This window comes from Nicotiana tabacum, chromosome 18, assembly GCF_000715075.1.
Source record: "Nicotiana tabacum cultivar K326 chromosome 18, ASM71507v2, whole genome shotgun sequence".
NCBI lineage: Eukaryota > Viridiplantae > Streptophyta > Magnoliopsida > Solanales > Solanaceae > Nicotiana > Nicotiana tabacum.
Window position 1 is genome coordinate 1,923,799 of NC_134097.1, and position 24,686 is coordinate 1,948,484.

Consider the following 24,686-nt stretch of genomic DNA (forward strand, 5'->3'; position numbering starts at 1 on the left):
AAAAAAGAAGACAAGCTAAGCTCTGTAATTGTAAGCACAGTAAAATTTGAATAAAATGCTTATTTACTGGTAGTATGGAACTAGCAACTCTTAAAAGAGAGCTTTTACAGATAACTCAAGAAGTTATTTAGTTTATATAGTACAGAAGAGCATCCTGCTACTGAAAAACCTACTACTATTAAATACAATTACATTAACCAAAAAGGAAAAAAACCGGTCCCGCATTCCCTTGCCAAAACTTCTCAGGTTACAGCACTCTCTATCGTCTAGAAACACGTTTTTCCACATTTACAACGATGATCCGAGTGCAAGAACGTTTTACAGAAAACTTCATTTTTAGAATTGGTCATCTTATCGATATCTGAATGAAAACTATTAGCTGTAGGATATATCTACCTGATGCAAGTTACTAGTCATCAGGCTCAGCTGAAAAATCAGGCTCTTCAGGTTTTTGTAACTTAGGCAAACGTACATCTTTAAGCTTTTGAGCTCCTCTTCTTGTGTTTGCGGCAAATCTTGAAGCCAATATTGTGACTCCAAGGTGGGATATTCTCGGGGATTGATTTGAGCTAGCGTTACCTTGATCTTGCTCTTCACTTTGCTCTGTCTCATTGACTGTTCTGTCGTCCAGAGCAAATGATTCCAATGCTACAAGATCTTTCGCCATTGTCCTCCGCTTATGTCGCCTCCATGCAGCCTGTATGAAACATGCTGCCCATGTACGCCAATGGTGAGAGTAGAACCGGAATGTATGCTGGAGCTTCTTGCTATGAAGACGTCTAAACTGGTTAGCGACAAACTTGAGATCCTCGGCTCTCAACGCGAATGCTTCCACCTCAACAAGTGCCCTGACTGTTCTGGTTGAAGAAGGCAAGTTCACAGTTGATTTTGGAAGCAAAGCCCAAGCGAGTAGCTCCTCTCCGCAAAAATCTCCAGGCCTCAATGTGATGGAATTGAAGAAACCAGTCCTACCACCATTTGTAGTAGAACTCTCGAGCCTACCTCTGATGATAAATAACATCTCTGTAACTGGATCTCCTTCACGGACGATATAGGTGCCTTCGGTGCTTAAGGACGAGATTAGACGTTCGCATATTGCATCAAGTAATTGATCATCCATTTGGGAGAAAAATGGAACCTAAACAGTTATAATAAAATAAGTGAAATGAGCTTAACAAGCAAATGCCTCTACAACAAATGCTTATATAATTGCAACTGAATCAACACACATCTGTCCTGCACTGATTGAAAAGTGAGGACATAAAAATGTGTTCATATGAAAGCGGTAGGCCCGTTAATGCAAGAAACCAGGGCCAAAAAGGATGGTGTAATTAATAAAGATACATTTTGAGAACAGACCCAAGAAGTTGAAAATAAACCAACAATACAAGTGTCTATCTTTTTAGAAGCCACCATTTGGGCACGTGTTTTTTTGATAAATATATGAATACTTGGAAAAGAATCAGTTCCGATGAAGGAAAATCATACCCGTCGGACAAGGTCCAGGCAAAGATGACGTTGGATGTCACGACGAAGATCAGTAGGCAGACCATGCAAAATTGTCTCTTCATCTACTCCTCTAGTAGCAACCCATTTATATTGATCAAAACGCCTAACCCGCTTTCTCAAATCTTCTGGAAGTTGACGATGCTCCATCCACTCTTCAGTATCTCTTCTCTTGAGTCTCCATTCCTCGAGCCTCACCGTCAAAGACTGCAGGTATGTCTACATGCAAGAAAAAATGAAGGGTTATACCCAAATAGAATGATATGAGAATGGTAAAGTTGTCTCCGTGTGACCTTATAGGTCATGGATTCGAACCGTGGAATCAGCCATCACACCAGCCATCACACCCCCTTGGGTTGCGACCCTTCCACGACCCTGAGTTAACGTGTGATGTTTTGTGCACCGGGTTGCCCCTTTTTTCAGATATGAGAAGTTGATTACAAAGTCGTAAGGTTATGTACAACTTGCATCACATCGGACCTCCCTCAAGGAAAACAAAGTCGGGATCCCATGGATATTGTATAAATGGAATTCAGGGGGCCGTGAGCCGTTACCTACCCAGAGAAGACGGGTCTTGTCCAGTTCACACCCAATTAGAGTTCAACATTATTAATCACATAATAAACCAAAAATCATTTTAGAACTACTAAAAAGAAAATAAAACTTTCACGGTCTTCTTTCTCCAGCCCCCTCCCCCCCCCCCCAAACCCCCCCACCCCAAAAAAAAAAAAGAAATAGAAAACAAGGAAGACAAGAACTCGATGTAAAAGGAGCAATGGCAAGAGAACGAACTATAAGTTAGTTAACTATTGTCATGTATAAAACTTCTATAAAAGGATGTGCAAGTAAGACTGCTAACAACTAATGTTATAAATAAAGAAAAATGGTTAATATTATTCATTTGATATTCATTTTTTATTGTCTTTATATTATTCGTTTGATATTTTAAGGATATGGTAAAGAAGTAAGTTTTTCCTATCAAATAACTGGTGTCTCCCAAGAACAGGGAGGGACTCCTTTAAGCAAACCAGGAAGCAAGAAGATCACTTCTTGGAAATTTTCTTCTAAGTATCATAACCAATAGCGCCAATGATATTGTCTTATAAAAGTGAATTCAAGATTAACGTCATTTCTTTTGATCAAACAAGGCCAACCAAACTTGTGAGACTTGAGCCTGGCTCCTCTATCCACCACCTTATAACTGAAGTTAGCAGAAACGATCATTCTTGAAAAGGAAAGAAGTTTTTAGGTAAACGGTTAATGTGAAGGTATCCAATACAGCTCATGCCTCAGGGATGTTACAGAGTCCCTAAATGGTTACAGCTTCTAAATATTGTCAGTCCACACTCCATCCCATTATTGACAAGTTATAGAAAGTCATATATTTCCAGTTTATCTTCAGGCACCAAATTAAACAGGGATGTAATGAAACCACCTCAGTAATGAGTTTGAGAAGCTTTTGAAATGACAGGAAGTGTCCCAAGAGAATCAATACCTCAAAGCAAAATCTTAAAAGTCTCCTTTCCCGCTAATGATACATTGTAAAACTGTCTAAACCCTGTGTCATCATATGACTAGATACTATTGATTTTATTCATGATGATGCTATAAACAAACTACATCTCAGTCCCAAACAAGAGTGTCGGCTATATGAATCCTCGGTGACCATGTTTCTACATTTAAATACATCTCAGGCCAACATTATACAAAAATTTTAAAAAAAAGTATTAGTTCTTTTCATTGGCATAAAAATGTCAGACAAGGCTAAAAGAACTCATAGAAATCATAGCACCTAAAGTAAATTTACAACAAGGCTAAAATATATCCCAATTAATTGGTATTGCCTATATAGATGTGTCTCTTTCACTATGCCTACATCGATTCCAAAAAATTATAGGTCTTTCGAAACGACTTTCTTCCATATAATATTAGGTCTACCTCGTCTCTTTTTAACATCTTCACTCATCATGGTTTCACGCCTAACCACTGATGCAATGCAGCTGAAGATCGACGTGGGATATGACCACACTATCTCATGCTGATCATGTAAATTAGTTGCGGGAACTGGGAGTTTGATACTCTACCAACTATTATTATGTAAACTTTGATATTGTTAACATACACTTAAAAACTGAGGCATCCAATTGGCATTCACGGGAACATTATGCATGCAAAGAGAATTTTATCTTCTAAATAGTGTTAGCAGAGTACTCAAAACATCTTCTACTTCTTTTTGTCTCAAACGGTAAACCTTGGATTGTTCTTCAATTGTTACTACATAGGCTGTATAAACATGTTCTCCTACGCAGCGGACCTTAATGTTGTGGGAGGTAAAAATACCATAAATTGAGAAGAAGATAGGAATGTGTTTAAATCTTTTTTCCTTAGTTTCAAGCTTTGTTCTTATGGTGGGTGCTTACACCAGCTTTATTTTAAACCATCTTTTGAATTTGACTACAAGGGTCTTTGGATACGCTTAAAAGCTGGTCAAACCAGCTTAAAATCACTTTCTGGCTTTGTTTAGGTGTTTGACAAGTATCAAAACAGCTTAAAAGCCAAGTGCTTTGAAGCCAAAATAAGCAAAAACCAAGAAGCTAGGCAAGCCCAACTTTTTGTTTTTTTAGCTTAAAAGCAGTTACACTTTGACCAAATATTTTACTATGTTATCCTCTATACTTTTCTATAATACCCAAAAAACCCATCATAAGTAAAAGCCTAGCTGTACTCGTTTTATCCCCTACTCCTTCCCTCCACTGGTTTTCCATCTTTGCCTTCCATTGCTGCAATTGCGCCATCTCCATGGCATATCTCAATGTTTTCTATCTGCTATCTTTTACGAATTCTTATTTTTTGTCAACCATTTTCCACTTTCCCTTTTTCTTTTATCTTTCATTTTTTGGCTTTTGTTGATTTTTCAAGGTGGTAACTAAGATACTGCCCCTAATGGCAAATAAATGAATATCTTATTTATATGAGTTATTCAGATTCTTAAATATAGTAATTGCTTTGTACAGATTTTAGTACTTTTTTGTTAACATTTTAGTCCTTCGGTTAGTAAGTATTTACAAATAATTTTTTTTTTTCTTGAAAATCTTTTCTGTTTCAATTTTTAGATTTTGTTAACAAACAACGCTATACTTGTTTGCCAGTAAAGAAAACTAATATATGGCACTAAATATAGTAATTTCAAAAACCAATACCTAAACACAAATAATTTTTTTTGGAAAAGAATCTTCACAAACAACAACTTTAAGGACATATCAGTAATTTTAACAAAAAAAATGTGCTTATAGCACTTTCTTACCAAATACATCATTGCATAGTTTAAGTTACAGTACTTCTATCGAAACACGTAACTGTTTATCTATAGAACCAGCTCTAGCACTTAAAACAAGTGCTTTTAAGCACTTGGTACTTAAAAGCTGCTTTTATTCAGCTAGTCCAAACGGGATCTATGTTATTATCATGCACATTTTTAATTGATTTACTTGGTTGAAATAGATAAGAAGCTAAGAGAAGCATTTAAACCACTGTGGACTTAGGTTTCTTATCTACATACCCAAAAAAAGCAACGTTTGATAGTTTTTGTGGTTAGCTTGACAAACAAAGAACTCATTTAGTGTTATTTTACTCTCAAAACATTTTACAAATAATTGAGATTTTATCCTTTAGATGCGCTTTTATCTTTAAATAATTGTTAATAAAGAGGTTCCAAAGTAAACTGTCTGACTTAGCAGATTTCATAGCCAAATTCCTGAGACATCAATTAGGTTGAGGCTGGAGTTATGGTCAGCAAACCTGAGAAAAGCAAATATGCTACTATTAAAACCTTATTATTTGCAAAAATGCTTATATTTGATATGCTTGGATTGAAGATGAGCTGAAAATAGATTGTATTCACCTCATTAACATAAAAGTATGTACCACTGAGCGGAAAACTTCTTCTCATAACCGTCCGACATGGTATTTGTTAGACATGAAAATTAGTGGATGACTAAAATTATCATCACTTTCCTTTAACAAGCATTCTAATAATTTCTGAGCTTTTTCTTATCAGAATTGTCTCTCACTGTTTGAGAACGTGCTTTACATATGTTGTTGCATGTGAAACATGTTTCAACATCACATAATTACCAGTTTCTTAGGAGTTGCACAGTCTTCCCGAAGGCTAAATAGAGTTTGTTGTTTCACGTGATATTGATTAGGTACACGAGGGAAAATTAAGTTAATTTTGGAAGCCTGAGAAAAAGATAATAGGTTAATTAAGTTAATTCCCCCTCATGTACCAAATTCATATCACGTGAAACAGTTGATTCTAGTAAGCCACCAGGAAAGTTGATTCTAGTAAGCCACCAGGAAGACAATGCAACTCCCAAGAAACTGGCAGACCATAAGATGATGAAACATGTTTCACATACAACAGCATACATGACGCAAGTTCTCAAACAGTGAGAGGGACACTTCTGGTAAGAAAAGGCCCACAAACTGTTAGAATTCTTATTATAGGAAAGTGATGATAATTTTCGTCATTCACCGCTATTCTTGTCTAACATATACCATGTCGGTCGGCTATGAAAGGAAGTTTTCCGCTCAATGGCACATACTTTCAGGTTACGAGGTGAATACATGCCCATTTTCAACTCATACTCAATTCAAGCATGTCAAAGATATGCGTTCTTGCAAATCATAAGGTTTGAATAGTAGCATATTAACTTTTCCAGGGACCACGACTCCAGCCTCAACCCGATTGATGTCCAAATAGATCGGTTGTGGAATCTACCACGTCAAACAATTTATTTTGGAACCTCTATACCAACAACATTCAAAGGCTAAAGGGAAACTAAGGGATGAAACCTCAATTATATTTTAGAAAACTTTGGGAGTAAAATAACATTAATTGAGTTCTCTGTTAATCAGGTTTAACCATAAAAAGTATCTAACATTGCTTTTGGAGAGGTATGTAGATCAAAAATCTAAATCTGCGGTGATTCAAATGCTTGTCTAAGCTTCTTATTCATTTCTACAAGTAAATCAATGAAAAGTATGCATATTAATAACATAGGGGAAAATTTATAAGAGACCTTTTAGTCTTTTATTTAAGTTTCAAAGACTCAAATCTTATGAAATAGGTAGGAGGTACTCGTTTTTATTAGTGTTAATGAAAAAGCCCCAAAGTTTATTTTATTTTCACAAACCCTCCGCTCCCGCTTCCCCCTTCCACCACCTCCAAACAACTAACGGATGTTTAAACATTTCTTGATTATTTTAACTAAACAACTTGAGGATGCCTAAACATTTCCTGGTTGTTTGAACTATACAACCTTGTTAAAACAACTCTTGGGCTATTTGAAATAAACAACGTGACGTTGTTTAAACAATTCTCGGTTGTTTTTTATGGACTTTAGAATTTCATCCATGGATTCAAAAATCTATATTCGCAAATTTATCTCCAGAAATCGTCACAACAAACCCAAAAAGAAGAACAAAAAAATTGCAAAGACGATAAGGAAGAAGAAGAGGAAGAGGGAGAGAAGGAAAAGAGAAGGAAGAAGAAGGAGGAGAAGAAGGAAGAAGATGAAGAAAGAAAGAGGAGAAGGAACCAACAAATTAAATTTGAAATTATAAAAGTGGGAGATTTTCAGATTTTAATATGTTCCCGCAACATTTTAGAAATTACAATCAGGCCCCAATTCACCTAATTATCTTTGACATAGCCAAAGTCTCTGATCCTTTGTTCAAGACTCAAGAGGTCTTTTTGCCCCCTTCTCTAAAAATATAGCCAAATTCGAAAAAAAGTTTAAAATTAAGCTGGGTTGAGCATCCAGCATAAAAACAATGCCGTAAAAAATGATTTAACACATGCTATTTGTTGAAATCTTCTGCTCAATTTTTGGTATTTTTACCTCCCACAACATTAAGGTCCCCAACATGGGAGAACAAGCTTATAGCATACGTAGTAGTGTTATCAAAGGCGAAAAGCGCAAAAAAGCTCTAAGGTCTATTAAGGCTTTAAGCGCAAAGCGCAAATAAAGCGTGGGCTTTAGTGAAGAAAGGCGCAATTGGAGAAAAAAATACAAATGTATATGTGTAGTTCAAGACTAATAATTATAACCATGAATAATAAATATATGGACAAAGAAATTGAAAACATTTACAATAAAGTGAAATACCAATTGTTTAGTGTCGCCTCTTCAGGATTACGCTCATTTGCAAAGAACGGTATGCCTTCGAGCCATGATGACGACATTGAAGCGCCCGATAAGCGAGGCGAAGCGCTCAACATATTTTGCCCTGCGCGCTTTAAGCGCGCCTTTGACAACATTGTGTAGTACAACTGAAGGATAGCCCAAGGTTTACCATTTGGGACATAAGAAGTAGAAGATGTTTTGAGGAATCTACTACACTATTAAGAAGAAAACAACAACTGTGTTCATTCCAAGCAAGTTGAGGTCCGCTTATGAACCCTCTCCGTCTATGTCATAAGCCGGTATGAATGTTTCTCTAACTCTAGAAGTTCTCTACATTTTCTACTTGCATATAAATGTACAAAGAGGAATAGCATGCAGAGAATGCTCGCATACTTGGGTGTTGACATTTCGCTGTTTCTTAGCTGTTCTTGTTCGATTATTATTTTTATCTCAAGAGAAAGAATTACAAGGTCTACCAAAACAAGCTCGTATGGAGGGAGAATGAAAAGCAGCAGAGCCTTTGATTTACCTGCATATTCCCAATAAGGTGTGCGAACAAAACCAGACCCAAAATTGCAATAAGTATAGCAAAGGATGTCTCCCCAATAAATGTACTCGTTGACAAATTCTGCCCGTAAGAACTGTAACACAAGAAGACGAAAGATTTCAAGTTTAGAACTTCCTTCAAATGGCTCGTTAAAGGTTGGATTAGAAGTGCAACTAGCACATTTACTCTCTCAATGTAATTTCATCCTTAAGAACCTTTTTCAATGACTCCATCTAAGTATTTTCAAGAAAAAGCAGCACAAAACCACACACATAACGAGTTTCTGTAACAGCCCAGCCCGCTAGTGATATTGTCCGCTTTGGGCATAGGCCCGCACCGCTTTAAACGTGTCACTAGGATCTAAGGCTTGTTAACTTATATAACCAGCATCCCTTTTATGTTTTGTCGATGTGAGACTCTGTCTAAAGTTTGGGGTGTTACATACACTCCCTCTTATGGACTCAGCGTCCTCGCTGAGGTTTGCCCCACCGCATGGGATTCTCCTAGACTCAGCACTGAGGTTTGCCCCGCCTAACCGGGTTGCCTAAACTCGGTTGAACTCTGATCCACCATCGACAAGGCTAAAACAAGAGGCTCTGATTTCATAACTTGGATAACCCCACTGACTATTGCAAAAATCAACAATTTTGAACAGTATTTTGTTGGAGTTAGTTAGATGTGTTTAATCAGGCTGAAAGATGGTACGTGGGGCAGATTGTCAAACAAGCTCAAAGTGATTAAACAAGTATTAGTTGTTGAAGAAGTACAGACTCAAGGTCAAAACAATCGAAATAGAATCATTTTATGGAATTTTTGGACTGTTAGAGATAACATAGTTATCCATCTTATAAAATAGGTCTCATAAACTGGATAGACTAAACAGATAAATGGTCAAGCAAATTAGAACTGAGGTAATATCTGATATGCTACTGGTTTGCTTGCTTCTATCTTTTCTCTTTTTAAATACCAAAACACTAGATAAGAACCATGTGCTTTCGAATTTGGAAATGTCTAACTGGGATACCATTTCTATAAATTACAGCCAAAAACACTAGATAAGAACATTATAAATGCAAAAGACATCATTATTTTGTCCAACCACATAGGAAAATTACCTCAGTTGTTGTAAGCCCCACCACAAGCAATAGAAGTACTTTGCCATAAACCTTGAGGAGACAACATCCTTTTTAACTGCGCTTTCAAATATTCCGTATTTGAAAGTACTATCCCCATCAGGATCACAACTTTCAAAAACCTTGGTGATATTTGCCCAACTCTTACGAGTATTTTGGTCAAAAGTATCACAATCCAAGTAGCGAAGCACACACTGCGTAGAGCTGTTTTCATTTCGGCATATTGATTTCCAACATGAAGTATATCGATCAACTGAAAGCAAATACCATGCTGCCCCTATAACCTAAAGAAAAACAAATAGACTGCTGTTACATCAAACTCCCAAGAAAAGAATACATAAAGAAAAGAAAAAACAAAAAAGAAAAACCCTTGCATAACAGCAATGGTTTTAAACCAATATTTTGTGAGGCCCTCAGGTTAATACCACATTAACAACAGCGGTTTTAAACCAATATTTTGAAAATAAGGTTGTTGGAGCTACATACATGACTGGCCAACATGTAGAGAAGTAGATTATATGCAGCCCCTGCCCAAGCAGTTTTTGTGACAACTCCAGTTGCTTTGATAATCTGTGAACTTAATGGGAATATAAGATACAATCTGGGAACATACTGAAGTAGGACAATCAGCGCTAGGGCATTATTGTTATGATTAGCATGCTGGCTTCTTGTCGCTGGTATAATAAACCAGATAACCATCTGCAAGAAAGATTACTTTTTCATCATACCCCGCTCCACTCCAGTAAAAAGAGAGAAAAAATTGAAAGCAATGATGACTAATGAGATAAAACTAGAAGAACGGGTTATCATTTCCTTGACATGTAAAACTACCACATTTAACAAACAAATGCATCAAATACTCTGCTACCAAATAGAATCAAGAAATTGGAAATATGTGGCACAATCACTAGTCCAAAATCAGGGGTACACTTGCCCGAAATCAGGCTATCTTTATGATCATGTAGTGGTATAGTAGAATCGGAAGAAACAACTGCTTATATTTTAAAGCCACTTACAGATTATGTTGAGACATAATATAATTAATTAAAAACATGCTCTCTCTCTCTAAAAGCTTAAGTTGTTAGAGATAGCATACTTTTAATTAATTTATAATATTATGTCTCAAAACGCCCCCTAACGTGAGCCACATTTATTGAATGTCAAGGACGATCATTATTACGTAGAGGCCTACCATAAAGAGACCAACAAACATCTCTTGTATGTCCTGCCTTATCTAGTACTCCGATTCTATCTAGTTTATCTTTGTTAGAATGTGAGTCGTGTCAACTTAGAAAACACACTCGTGCTTCTTTCTCAAAACATGCCAATAATAGGGCTTTCTCTAGGTTTGAAGTTGTTCACTCGAACATATAGGGTCCAAGTCGTGTCAATACTTCACTAGGCTTACATAATGTTATTACATTTATTGATTGACTATTCTCGCTGCACTGGTTATTTTTAATAAAAAATAGGTCTAAATTGTTCTCTACTTTTTAGAATTTTTGTACTGAAATTAACAATCAATTTGGTGTTATCATAAAGAAATTAATCAGTGATAATGCCCAAGAATATTTCTCGTCTTCTCTTTCTTCCTTTATGTCATCACAAGGTTTATTACACTTGTTTTCTTGTGCGCATAATCCACAACAAAATGGAATTGTTAAACGGAAGAACAAACATCTCATCAAAATGGCTTGGACATACTCATTCACAACTATGTAGCTTTTCCGTGTTTGGGGTGATCCCATTAGTACTGCTTGTTATTTAATCAATCGTATGCCTTCTTCTGTTTTGTAGAACAAGAGTCCATTCTCGGTCTTTTATCCGGACCAGACTCTGTTCCCACTTCCTCCACGTGTGTTTGGTTGTACCTCTTTTGCTCATGATCTTACCCCTAGAAAAGACAAACTTCAGCCAAAGGCTATCAAATGTGTCTTTTTAGGTATTCTAGTCTACAAAAAAGGTTTATAAATGCTTTGATCCCTCGACAAATAGGTGCTTGATCTCAGCAAATGTTACCTTTTTCGAGACTTCTCAGTATTTCTCACCTAATCCATTAAATCAAAAAGCCATTGCGATGTAACTGCACTATTTTCTTCTGTCAGTTAAAGCAAGGAACACAGGATATAGTGGCACTTCAAACGAGGCTGTCCCAATGCAGACCATTCTTTATTATGTAAGAGTTGTGTTCGAAGGTGCCATGACCTATCCCTCTACAGATTAGTAGTTTCACTTGCGACGACTAAATGGTTTCACAAATACAACCTCTTCTTTAATTGTCCATCATACGGTAACAGCACAAGCTACAGGCTTTTTCTATCATCATGTCTCACTCCGGTATGTGGGAAGAAATCCCACACACAAGTAGCAAAAAGAAGTGGAGAAACGAGATGGTTAACATCCACATCTCTTTCAAGTCAAACCAAATTAAACATGTTCACTTAACGTTTCACCATCAGTTACTTATTCCTACAACAGATGTTAAGCATAAGCCATGTAAGATGGTTGACTTGTTTGCTGGACGCGAGACATGGTAATGATTTGAGGCAAATGACACTGAAGGTCCTCAAACTATTTGAAGAAGTATATTTTGATCCCTGAACCAACCAAAAGCGGCACATATAGTTGTTTTCCATAAGGGAAAAAAGAATCAACAACCAAACCCACAACAGTTCCCTAGTCACTGACTTAGTGGCGGAGCCACATGTATTCAAGGGGTGTCAACCGACACGCCTTCGTCAGAAAATTACACTGTTTAGCTAGATAAAAAAAAGAATTTATGTATATATACTATATATTGACACTTCTTGGCTTCTTCGTGGGTTTACTTCTTTATATTTTGACCCCTCTTAATAAAAATCCTGGCTCCGCCACTGCACTGACTACTCCCAATTATCAGAACTCTGATCCAACAACTCTACGTCCATACCACCTTATTGCGACACCTGTCCTGTCCCCTAGCCCCTTGTCAAGCCACTTCAAGCACATCGTAAAGCAAACATCTTATCACTCTAAAAAGAGTCTTACTCGTACATGATTTGTTCTAGAGACAGTTTATGAAACTAAATCAAAAGCCAATTAAACTCATGGGAATGAAATTCATAAAATGAACATAATACAAACAAAAAAATCGGACAGAAAAAAAAGCCATGTTTGGGCGCTTTATATCTAAAAATAGACATGCCACTAATCACACAACACTAAATGATAAATGTGTAAAAAAGCTAAAGAATAAGAAAATGAAACCCCAAAAGTTACTACCACTTTAGACCTCCTCGCACAAAACGGTACACACATAGTTTACATAAGAAGAAGGAGCACATCAAGACAGCAGCAATTCAATTACTTGGTTAGTATTGCAACATTATCAATTTTAAGCAGGGCGAAAGACCTCCCACCCCCGTACCTATTATTTGCTATAGATAAATTCTTAAAGAATCCCTGTAAGTACAGAAGCTGGTGAAATGGTTCAAGGTAAAACACTTCATGTTGCTCTAAAACTTGGCTCGAGGATTTTTTTTCCTATCGATAAAACACTTATAATCGCAAGAGAGTCAAGAGCAAGACAAATAAGAAAGGAGTATCTGTAAGCATTTGTACTTATATTTTACAGGACAGGACTGCAACCAGAGTCTAGAGAAAAGAAGTGCAAATGCAAAGAGCGAACTTGTTGTGACTAAGGGTGTTGCTAAATCATAGTAGAGGGTGGTGGCATTGTGGGGGTCTTCTGTAATGGGGATATGTTTGAGGGAAGCGGAAGAGGAGAAATGGAGAATATCTCTGTCTTTTTCTTTATTCTTTTTTAGAGTGAGGATAGGAAAATAACATATTTTTTCATATGATAGTGCATACCATTTTCGATTACAAATTTGGCCAATATTAGCAACTTACAAGGATTACAGTCTATTGGGACAAGAAGCTGAAGGAACTAATTGTTGAACATTGCGTTCCTCATAAACCAAAATTTTGACCACCTTGACTCCAAGATAAGTATCTCAAAAGGCCAAATATGCAGCAAATTTGGCACATAAAACCCAGTACACAAAAACAATAACTACGCCTCACATAAAACACTAATATTCACACTAATATCTGGACATATGGACATGAAAGAAAATGTATTGATTTGAATGTCATGAAGTGGAACGACATACCTGAGGCAGAGGAAGGGTTGCAATCAGATCAACAAAAAAGTCTGATCTTAAATATCTGAGAGCAATCTTTTTAGGATCCATGACAAGCTCACCCTTCCCGAATACCCTTGTATTTGGGGCAATATAAGCAGTCCGGAATTTAATGAACACATGTAACAGATAGAAAAAGTCAGCTATAGTTCGGAAAATGGTGACAACAATTCGCAAATTCAAATCTGATTTCACACAACTCGACTCTTTAGTTCCTTGTATGATGGGCAAAAAGAAGTACAACGGGTCAACAAACAAAGCCAGCAAGCAAGATATAATGAAAATCCTATTCCATTGGATTACAATATCACTCCCCGGATCAAGTATTCGCTTCCTCCATGACCCGTTGTGGTCCTCAGGATACACCTTAGACCTCCCAAATTTAAGGGTATCATTGACTTTATATCTGCCATCAGAGTATAAAGGAGATGAATATCTATATCCCGAAGATGATTTCTCTAAGTTTGAACTGTCTGCTTTTCCTCCCAAAAAGCCACCCTGTTGTTTTTCACCGGAGTAGAACCTAACAAATGCATAAATCAACTATTAGCAAAAAAGGAAAATCCATCTTATAATAAAAATTTCATTAAAAGAGGGTACATAAAAAAAGGGCAGCCCAAGCACTAAGCTCCCGCTATATGCGGGTACGGGGAAGGGCCGGACCACAAGGGTTTATTGTACTCAGCCTTACCCTGCATTTTTGCAATATGTTATTTCCACAGCTCGAGCCGTGACCTCCTGGTCACATGGCAACAACCTTACCGGTTACGCCAAGGCTACCCTTCAGCGAGTACATAAACTTTCAAACTAAATGCAAATTATCTCAATATCTTGCATCAAAAATAAGAAAAACATACTCCTAAAAGCAATACAATAACATAAAAATCAAATCTTTAAATACCCAAAGTCCTTAATTCTTCAACATATTACAAAAAGATCTCTTTTTTACCAAATTATTACACTACAATTTAACAAATCACATAAACTAAACCAAAAGAACAAACAAAAACAGAAAAACAAAAACTCAAAATATCACATACCTTACAAACCTCTCCTTACTCCTAAAAGCAATACAATAATACAAAAATCAAATCTTTCAATACCCAAAGTCCTTAATTCTTCAACACATTAAAAAACAAAATCTTTTTTTTCAAATTATTACACCACAATTTACCAAATCACATAAACTAAATCAAAGAACAATAAAAAACAAAAAAAGACAAAAACCCAAAACTAAAAATATCACATACCTTACAAATCTCTCCTTCTTTAGCTCCATCCCAAGAAGGGAAACAATAAACCCAAGAAAATGGTTTTTTTCAAAACCCTTTACTCTTTTAAATCTTCCAGTCTATTTTCCCCTTCTAATGTGAACACAAACAAACACAAGTCTTAAGAAAAAGTGGGCAAAGCACAACAGTGAACTACAACTGAAAAATACCCAAAAAGCCCTTTAATCAAGAATCTAATTTAAATGAGAAAAATAAAACATTCTTTGCAAGTTCTTTGGTGGTGTCTGTTTTAAGATTTGCAGAGTTCTGATAAATTCTGACGAATAAATGGGAAGTGCGAAGAGGAAGTGAATGAGGAAGTTAGTGATTGGTTTTTATAGATTTGGAAACTTTATTTTAATATTTAAGAGTTGTTAGTAGTATTAAGTTTTGGAGTTAATTAAGGGTGCAGATGCAATTAGTCAATAAATGTTGACCAGAACTAGGACTGTAATGAAATGCATTTTTGTTATTAAATAAAAAAAATCATGTGATGTCATATTCATCTGTGGGTCCCAGTACAATTTTTTTAAGCAAAAATTATCCTATTGGAGGCATGGTTGCTAGTGGACTTATTTACTTCTTCTTAATTTTCCTCATAATGAAAGAAAAACAAAATAGGATTCATGTCTTCTAGATATTTTAGGCTTCATTTGGAAAAAGGAAAAAAAGATATTATGACTTTTCTTTTTTAAGTTTTCTAATTGATAAATTTACCACCAGAGTTATACCTTTGTGTTAAAATAGAAACTTTTTGTATCCTTATTAAATTTTTGGACAAGACATAATTTTTAACGACTAGCGAGTTCGTATACTCGCCCCTCCAAAAGAACAATTGCTATAAATTTCAAGCAACTAACTAATAAAATTATTGAAAAATTTCGTAAATTATAAAAAAAAAATATGTAATTTTATTTTTATAATTATTGAAATAAAACTGAAATGATAACTGATAAATAATAACTAAAATGATAGATGATAACTGATAACTGAAATGATAATTGATAACTGATAATTGAACAAAGAAAGTATTCGGTATGTTCCGCTTATATTTTACTTAGAATGATCTACACACTTAATTGTGAAGTAATTCCATTATAATGGTCATTGTTTCATGATTCTTTAACTCACAACTATTTCGCGGAACATATATAAAAGGCTTTCGCGCCACGATTTAGGACATCGAATAAGGGGGTGGGCATAAAATTCAAAAAACTAAAAAATCGGATTGGATCAAATTAATTCAGTACTTCGGTTTCGGTACTTCGGTATGGATTTTTTGAAAGTTTGGTACTTCGGTACAGTCCAGTCCGCGGTATTAAGATATTGATATTCGGTTTAACCAAAATACCGAACTTTTTTACTAAATGTTAGTCACAATTCGCAGGCAGCAGCAACGTATACAACCATTAGCTGTATCTTTCCGTTAGGTTTAGGTATTTAGCAGGCAGCCCTCGTGCAACTCATCATTTTTCTCTTACAAGATTCATACTATCTATTATTTCTTTTTCCTATTTGCAAATTTCATTGCTAATTGCTTATCCTTTAATTGTTCTGATTCTAAAGCCGGTTAAAACTTAGATCTATTATGGGTTATTCAAAATGTTAGAAATATTATGGGCTTTAAATTACAAATATTTTGATGTTGCTCGTTAGTTGCACAATACTTTCTAGTTGCTAGAGCTAGCTTGTAATGAACCAACCGGTCATTTTAACTTTTAGAAACTCGTTCCTTAAAATAAAACTCCCCGAATATGCTTTTATTAATTTATGACTAGCGGAGATGGTTGGTTCCGGATTTGGAAGTGTGTGCATTGAAATCGAAACACTTGGTTCCTTAAGTTAGCTTTAAATGGACAAGTTTGACTTCGGTCAACATTTTGAGAAAACGTCCTCGGAATCGAGATTTGACAGTTCCAATAGGTTCATATGATGATTTTGGACTTGGGCGTATGTTCGAATCGGGTTTTGGATAACCTGAGAGTGTTTTGACGCTTAATAGTAAAAATCAACTATTTGAAGGTTTAAAATTCTTTAAATTTGGTTTGGAGTAGGATTTTAAGTGATTGAGGCCCGTTTGAAATTTCGAGTTTGGGAATAGTTCCTTATAGTGATTTAAGACTTGCACTCAAATTTTCGTGTCATTCCGAGTAGTTTAAGTATATTTCGGCGCATTGGAAATAAATTAAAGAACTTGAAATTCTTAAGTTTGAATCAATTTGGTTTAGGGTATGATTCTTAGATTTGATATTATTTTACGCATTCTGAGGGTTCGAGCGAGTCCGTTTTATGATTTCAAACTTGTTGGTATGTTCGGGCGGGGTCCCGGGGGCCTCGAGTGTCAACCGGACGAGGCTCGGACCAAGTTGGAAGTTGGGAGCCCAAACTGAAACTCCCAACTACTGTCAGAATCGCACCTGCGCTTGGCAAGGCGCAGGTGCGACATTCGCAGATGCGACAGAAGCTGGCAGGCGCGACACTCGCAGATGCGAGATTTCTTCACAGAAGCGGAAAAGAAACGGGAGGCCTGCCACCGCAGGTGCGGAATATTGGGCGCACCTGCGAACGCGCAGGTGCGAGGCTAGACGCGTATATGCGAGAATTGGCCAGTCGAGTGGAACTCGCACCTGCGGGGAATTTTCCGCAGGTGCGGAGCCGCAGGTGCGTTCCAACCTCCGCAGGTGCGAAAGGCATGTTTGGCAGAAAGCTTAAAAGAACTGGAATTCACCACTTTTGCCCGTTTTCTCTCCATTTCTCGGAGATTTCAAACTTTTGAGAAGGGGGTTTCAACTAGCAATTGAAAGGTAAGTTAATTCCACACTCCTTGAGTTAAATACATAGATTATAAGTAGATTATAACTAGTAAATTTTAAAAATCAAAAATTTAGATAAAAAACCTAGATTTTTATAAAAGTGAGATTTTAACCACAAAAATAGTTATGGAATTGGGTAGAAATTATATATTAAGTTCTTGAGATTATGGGTAACGTTTTCATCCAAAAATTTCAAGAATCCGAGCACGTGGGCCCAGGGTGAATTTTAAAAATTTTACCATTTCGGATAAGGTAATTTATTTAATAGATAAATTTCGAATCATTTAGCATATATTAATTATTATGTATAATATTTGGATAGTTTCGGATCTTTCGGAGTCGAATCAAGAATTCAACGCGACGTGATAATCGGAAAGTGGACTTTGAGACGAGGTAAGTCTCTTGTCTAATCTTGTGAGGGGAAAATTACCCCATGGGGATTAAATTGAATAATTATTGCTAATTGCGGGGGCTACGTACGCACGAGGTGACGAGAGTCCGTGCGTAGCTACTATTAATGCTAAAGTCCGGGTAGTTTAGGACTCAAAGTATGAATTACTTGTGTAAATTATATTCTTTGTTTAATTAATATATATGAATATATTGTAAATTTTTAGATATAATTAATATTAATTGATATATATGAATATATTGTGAATTGTTAGGTAAAGATATTAAAGGATAAAAATCTCATATGCTTGATTTTCTGTTTAAATTAATTAATTGTTAAAAGAAATTATTCTTCCTCCCGAATTTATCTTATAATAAATATACTCTCCTTCCGGAGGTACATAAGAAAATGTCCTCCTTTCTTGTGGAGTGGGTCGAACGCCTCGGCAGGATAGATGGATCTATGGATCGCGCTGCACGTACCTCGGCAGTGTAAACGACACTCTGGATTGGGCCGTACGTCCTCGGCAAAAATCGTGCTTAATAATAATAATTACACGATACTTTAATAGTTATTTTAAGCTTGCGAAGCTAATTGATAAATTGGAGAATCCTTAAAATTTAATGAATTTATTATTCTTGCTTGTTAAGCAATAAATTGTTATTCATGTAAATGAGATTAATTGATAAATTAAAAATTATTTGAATTTAAGAAATTTAATTAATATATTGAGAATTGTTGCATTTGAAGGAATATGATTATTTCCGTTGGTTTAATAAATTATTGTAAATTCTGTGAATCATGCTGATTTAGATATTCTAATTGTATTTCAGTTATTATTATTGACCCATAGTGAATGTCAAAATTGGCCATCTCGTCTCTACCACTTCGAGATTAGGCTTGATACTTACTGAGAACACGTTGTTTACATACTCATACTACACTTGGTGCACTTTTTGTGCAGGACTTGAGGCAAGTACTAGTGGGGGACCTATCGTCTTACACCCACGTTATCTAGGGGTATAGTGGTGAGCTGCCTTTCTGAGCCGTTCTGCAGCTACTAGTGTCTCTCCTTGTATTTTCCATTATGTCTATTTATATTTCAGACAGTATTTGAGGCTTTGTATAATCTATTAGATGCTCATACACTTGTGACACCAGGTCTTGGCACACATATTGGTAGAATTTGGTGTTTTATTATTTTTTTGGTTTTAAATTTTGTCAATGTATGCTTAATTAATTAAGTTGGCTTGCCTAGCTGTAGTATTGGGCGCCATCACGACCTATAGGTGAAATTGGGTCGTGACAGCATGGTATCAGAGCACTAGGTCACGTAGGTCTCACAAGTTATGAGCAGGCCTAATAGAGTCTTGCGGATCGGTACGGAGACGTCTGTACTTATCTTCGAGAGGCTATAGGGTGTTAGGAAATTACTTTTCTTCATATTCCATCGTGCAATTGATGTAGTTCTAAATATCATTCTCTTATTCTCTCTCAGATGGTGAGAACGCGCTCGAATGAGGTTCCAGGCCAGGGAAGAGCTACTCCCCCAGTTGCTAGAGGCCGAGGGAGGGCTCCAGCCCGTGGTAGAGGGCGAGGACGTCCCAGGACTATTCCAGTTATGCCGCCAGTGGGTCCAGCAGAGAACTCCATTGTTGAGGAACAAGATGAGGTGCCTGTGGCAGAGCCAGCTCCGGTGGATTTCAGATCTGCACCGGGATTTCAGGATGTCATGGGTCGTATGCAGCAGTTCATGGACAATATGACTCAGATCGATTTATTTTCGGCAGACCCAGCCACATCTCAGGCGGGCGGGGGAGCACAGACCCCTACCGTGTAGGCTCATGGACAAGCAGTTGTTGTATATCAGACCCCAGGTGCACTACCGGTGGGTGGAGCCCAGCCAGTGGCAGCAGCTATACCTGAGCCCAGGCCAGCTGTAGCCGCCGATCCTTAGAAACTATTGGACTGATGGACTAGACTACATCCTCCTGTCTTCGGGGGTGAGCGACATGAGGATCCACAGGACTTCATTGATCGTTGCAGGGACAGACTGTACAACATGAGGATATTGGAATCTCATGTGGTTGACTTCGCTACTTTTCAACTAGAGGGCAGGGCCCGTAGATGGTGGCAGTCTTATGTTCTTGGCAGACCAACAGATTCTCCTCCCATGACTTAGGACAGGTTCACCCATATCTTCCTGGACAGGTATATTCCACCCTCCCAGAGGGAAGAGTTGCGATTTTAGTTTGAGAAGCTCCAGTAGGATCAGATGTCATTGACCGATTATGAGGCGAGGTTTTTTCTGAATTATCTCACCATGCACTTATGATACTCCCTACTGAGGCGGAGAGAGTGCGAAGGTTTGTAGCCGGTTTACATACTGGCATTCAGGCCACTATGGCTCGAGAGGTTGAGATGGGTACTTCTTATGAGCTAGTTGTGGAGATAGCCTGGAGGATTGAGGGTGTGCATCAGCGGAGCCTAGAGCAGATTATGAGAGATAAGCGGTTCAGGTACTCCGGAGAGTTTAGAGGTGCTCCGTCTGGGGGCAGAGGTCAGTTCGTCAGGGGGCAGTCCAGCAGACCCCCATTTCCAGCACCACCACCTCCTCGGGGTACTCCAGTGCGACCTTATCCCAGTGATATACCAGAGAGTTCTTACCGCCCACCAGCTATTCAGGGTCCTCCCAGTGGGTATTCAGGTCCCTAGGGCCAGACTCTTAGTCAACAGCCCATCGCACCGAAGAGTTGTTAGTAGTGCGGGGATCCCAGTCACATGTGGAGGTTTTGCCCCAGGCTTCGGGGTAGACCAGTACTGTAGGGTCAGAAGCCTATGCTTACCGGACCAGTTGCTCCACCAGTAGTCCGGCCACCAAGAGGTGGAGGACAGGTGGGTAGGGGTCGTCCTAGAGGTGGAGGTCAGCCAGGTGAAGGCCAGCCAGTTGGCGCTCCAGCTCAGTTCTATGCTTTTCCGGCTAGACCAGATGCAGAGGCCTCAGATGCTGTGATTGCAAGTATTATTTCTGTTTGCGGTAAAGATGCCTCAGTATTATTTGATCCAGGATCCACGTATTCATATGTGTCATCTCTATTTGCTCCATTCCTGGGTGTTTCTCGTGAGTCCTTGAGTACTCATGTTTATGTGTCCACTCCTGTAGGCAATTCTGTTATTGTGAACCAGATCTACCGATCTTGTATTATTACATTATGTGGTTATGAAATTAGAGCAGATCTCTTATTGCTCGAGATGACTGATTTTTAAATTATTCTGGGTATGGACTGGTTATCTCCATATCATGATATTCTAGATTGTCATGCCAAAACTGTTACCTTGGCTATTCCATCTTTGCCTAGGATGGAGTGGAAGGGTTCGTCGGTTAGTTCATTTAATCGATTATTTCTTTTATAAAGGCTCAACACATAGTTGAGAAGGGTTGTTTGGCTTATCTAGCCTATGTTCGGGATACTACTGCAGAGACTCCGGCTATTGATGCAGTGCCAGTAGTTCGAGAGTTCTCCAATGTATTTCCTTCAGATCTTCCAGGTATGCCACCTGATCGGGATATTAATTTCTGTATTAATTTGGCTCCAGATACTCAGCCTATATCTATTCCACCGTATCGCATGGCTCCGAAAGCATTGAAAGAGTTGAAACAACATCTTGAAGAGTTACTAGCCAAAGGGTTCGTCAGACCGAGTGTATCGCCTTGGGGTGCACCAGTATTATTTGTGAAGAATAAAGATGGCACAATGCGAATGTGTATTGACTATCGTCAATTGAACAAAGTCACTATTAAGAACAAGTACCCATCGCCGCGTATTGATGACCTATTTGACCAGTTGCAAGGTGCTAGGGTGTTCTCTAAGATCGACTTGAGGTCGGGGTATCATCAGTTGAAGATTTGAGATTCGGATGTTCCGAAAACTACTTTCCGTACTAGATATGGTCATTATGAGTTTCTGGTAATGTCTTTCGGTTTAACTAATGCCCCGACAGCGTTTATGGATCTGATGAACATGGTATTCAGGCCATATATTAATTCGTTTGTCATTGTCGTCATTGATGACATTTTGATCTACTCACACAGTAAGGAGAAACATGAGCAGCATATGAGAGTAGTGCTTCAGACATTGCGGGAACAAAAGCTATATGCTAAGTTCTCTAAATGTGAGCTTTGGCTATAATCTGTATCATTTTTGGGACATATTATATCGGGCGAATGTATTAAAGTTGATCCCAAAAAGATTGAGGCAGTTTCAGAATTGGCATCGACCCACTTCAGCGACTGAGATAAGGAGTTTTCTGGGTTTAGCAGGTTATTATCGTCGGTTTGTGGAAGGTTTTTCATCTATTGCAACACCTTTGACCAAATTAACCCAGAAGGGTGTTCAGTTTCGATGGTCTGATGATTGTAAGGCAAGCTTTCAGAAGCTCAAGGCAGAATTGACTACAGTACCAGTGTTAGTGTTACCTTCCGGTTCGTAGATGTATACAGTGTATTGCAATGCTTCACGCGTTGGTTTGGGTTGTGTATTAATGCAGGAAGGGCGAGTTATTGTATATGCTTCATGTCAGTTGAAGCCCCACATGCAGAATTATCCGGAACATGATTTGGAGTTAGCTGCGATTGTTCATGCCCTTAAGATTTGGAGGCATTATCTTTATGGGGTGTCTTGTGAAGTTTATACTGATCATTGCAGTTTGCAACATTTGTTCAAGCAGAGGGACCTAAATTTGAGGCAGCGCAGATGGCTAGAATTACTAAAAGATTATGATATTACTATCCTATATCATCCAGGTAAAGCAAATGTAGTTGCAGATGCCTTGAGTAGAAAGGCGGAGAGTATGGGCAGTTTGGCTTTCATTTCAGCAGAAGAGAGGCCATTAGCTTTGGATATCCAGTCCTTGGCCAACAGACTTGTGCGGCTAGATATTTTCAGAGCTCAGCCGAGTTCTTGCATGTGTCGTAGCTCAGTCTTCACTATTTGAGCAGATCAAGGCTCGCCAGTATGATGACCCACACTTAATGGTTCTTCGAGAAACGGTACTACGAGGTGGTTCCAAGGAAGTTACTATTGGTACGGATGGTGTTCTGCGACTCTAGCATCGTCTCTGTGTTCCTAATGTGGATTAACTAAGGAAAAAGATCCTGGAGGAGGCACACAGTTCTCGGTACTCTATTCAACCAGGTGTTACGAAGATGTATCGTGACTTAAGGCAACATTATTGGTGAAGACGAATGAAAAAGGACATAGTTGAGTATGTATCTAGGTGTCTAAATTTCCAGCAAGTTAAATATGAGCACCAGAGGTCAGGCGGCCTACTTCAGCATATGACTATCCTAGAGTGGAAATGGGAACGAATTATTATGGACTTTATAGTTGGATTGCCACGGACCTTGAGGAAGTTTGATGCAGTTTGGGTGATTGTTGACAGGTTGACCAAGTCGGCACATTTTATTCCTGTTGTGACTACGTATACTTCAGAGAGGTTAGCCCAGATTTATATTCAGGAGATAATTCGGTTGCACGGTGTGCCAATTTCCATCATATCAGATAGAGGCCCTCAGTTTACTTCACATTTCTGGAGAGCAGTACAGAGTGAATTAGGGACCCGTGTAGAGCTCAGCACAACCTTTCATCTGCAGACCGACGGGAAGTCAGAGCGGACAGTTCAGATTTTGGAGGTTATGCTCAGGGCATGCGTGATTGACTTTGGAGGTCAGTGGGATCGTTTCTTGCCTTTGGCCGAGTTTGCTTATAATAACAGTTACCAATCCAGCATCGATATGGCTCCATTTGAGGCTTTATATAGTCATCGATGTCGTTCACCTATCGGATAGTTTGAGCCCGGTGAAGCTAAGTTATATGGTACTGATTTGGTAAAGGATGCCTTGGAAAAGTTAAAGTTAATTCAGGAGCGACTTCGTACAGCACAGTCTAGACAGAAGAGTTACACGGATCATAAAGCGCGTGATTTATCATTTATGGTAGGTGAAAAAGTTCTCTTGAAGGTTTCGCCGATGAAGGGAATTATGAGAATCGGGAAGAAGGGTAAGTTGAGCCCAAGGTTTATAGGCCCATTTGAGGTGTTGAGACGAGCTGGGGAGGTTGCTTATGAGCTTACATTACCTCCTAGTCTATCGGGAGTTCATCCGGTTTTTCATGTATCTATGCTCCGGAAGTATCATGCTGACCTATCACATGTGTTGGACTTCAACACAGTAAAGCTAGATAAGAGTTTGGGTTATGAAGAAGAGCCATTTGCCATTGTTGATAAACAAGTTCGCTAGTTGAGGTCTAAGAGGATTTCTGCAGTAAAGGTTCAGTGGAAGGACCAACCAGTCGAGGAAGCGACTTGGGAGGCCGAGGAGGACATGCGGAGTAAATATCCACACTTATTTAGCACTCCATGTATTATTTTAAACCCGTTCGAGGACGAACGTTTGTTTAATAGGTGGAGAATGTAATGACCCAACCGGTCATTTTAATTTTTAGAAACCCGTTCCGTAAAATAAAACTTTCCGAACATACTTTTATTAATTTATGACTCGCGGGGATGGTTGGTTCGGGATTTGGAAGTGTGTGAGTTGAAATCAGAACACTTGGTTCCTTAAGTTAGCTTTAAATGGACAAGTTTGACTTCGG

General features: G+C 38.1%; 1 protein-coding gene across 1 annotated transcript; it reads right to left on the reverse strand.

Annotated features, from left to right (window-relative positions):
• Positions 1 to 45: 45 nt before the first annotated feature.
• On the reverse strand, positions 46 to 15,159 carry LOC107774574 (cyclic nucleotide-gated ion channel 17). The gene is made up of 7 exons (XM_016594150.2): positions 14,809 to 15,159; positions 13,529 to 14,081; positions 9,861 to 10,073; positions 9,357 to 9,658; positions 8,224 to 8,335; positions 1,489 to 1,725; positions 46 to 1,138 (listed from the first exon to the last, which is right to left on the reverse strand). Exons 1-7 carry the CDS (start codon positions 14,835 to 14,837, stop codon positions 410 to 412), a joined length of 2,175 nt encoding a protein of 724 aa, XP_016449636.2. The 5' UTR covers positions 14,838 to 15,159; the 3' UTR covers positions 46 to 409.
• Positions 15,160 to 24,686: the final 9,527 nt, after the last annotated feature.

Bases quoted from the DNA above. Each gene is read 5' to 3' on its own strand.
- LOC107774574 (XM_016594150.2), bottom strand. From the start codon at position 14,837: ATGGAGCTAAAGAAGGAGAGATTTGTAAG. The intron at 9,659-9,860 runs GTATGTAGCTCC...GTTTTTCTTTAG, and splicing joins TCTACATGTTGGCCAGTCAT to GTTATAGGGGCAGCATGGTA. The intron at 1,726-8,223 runs GTAAATCAAAGG...TCTTGCATGTAG, and splicing joins ACCTTATTGGGAATATGCAG to ACATACCTGCAGTCTTTGAC.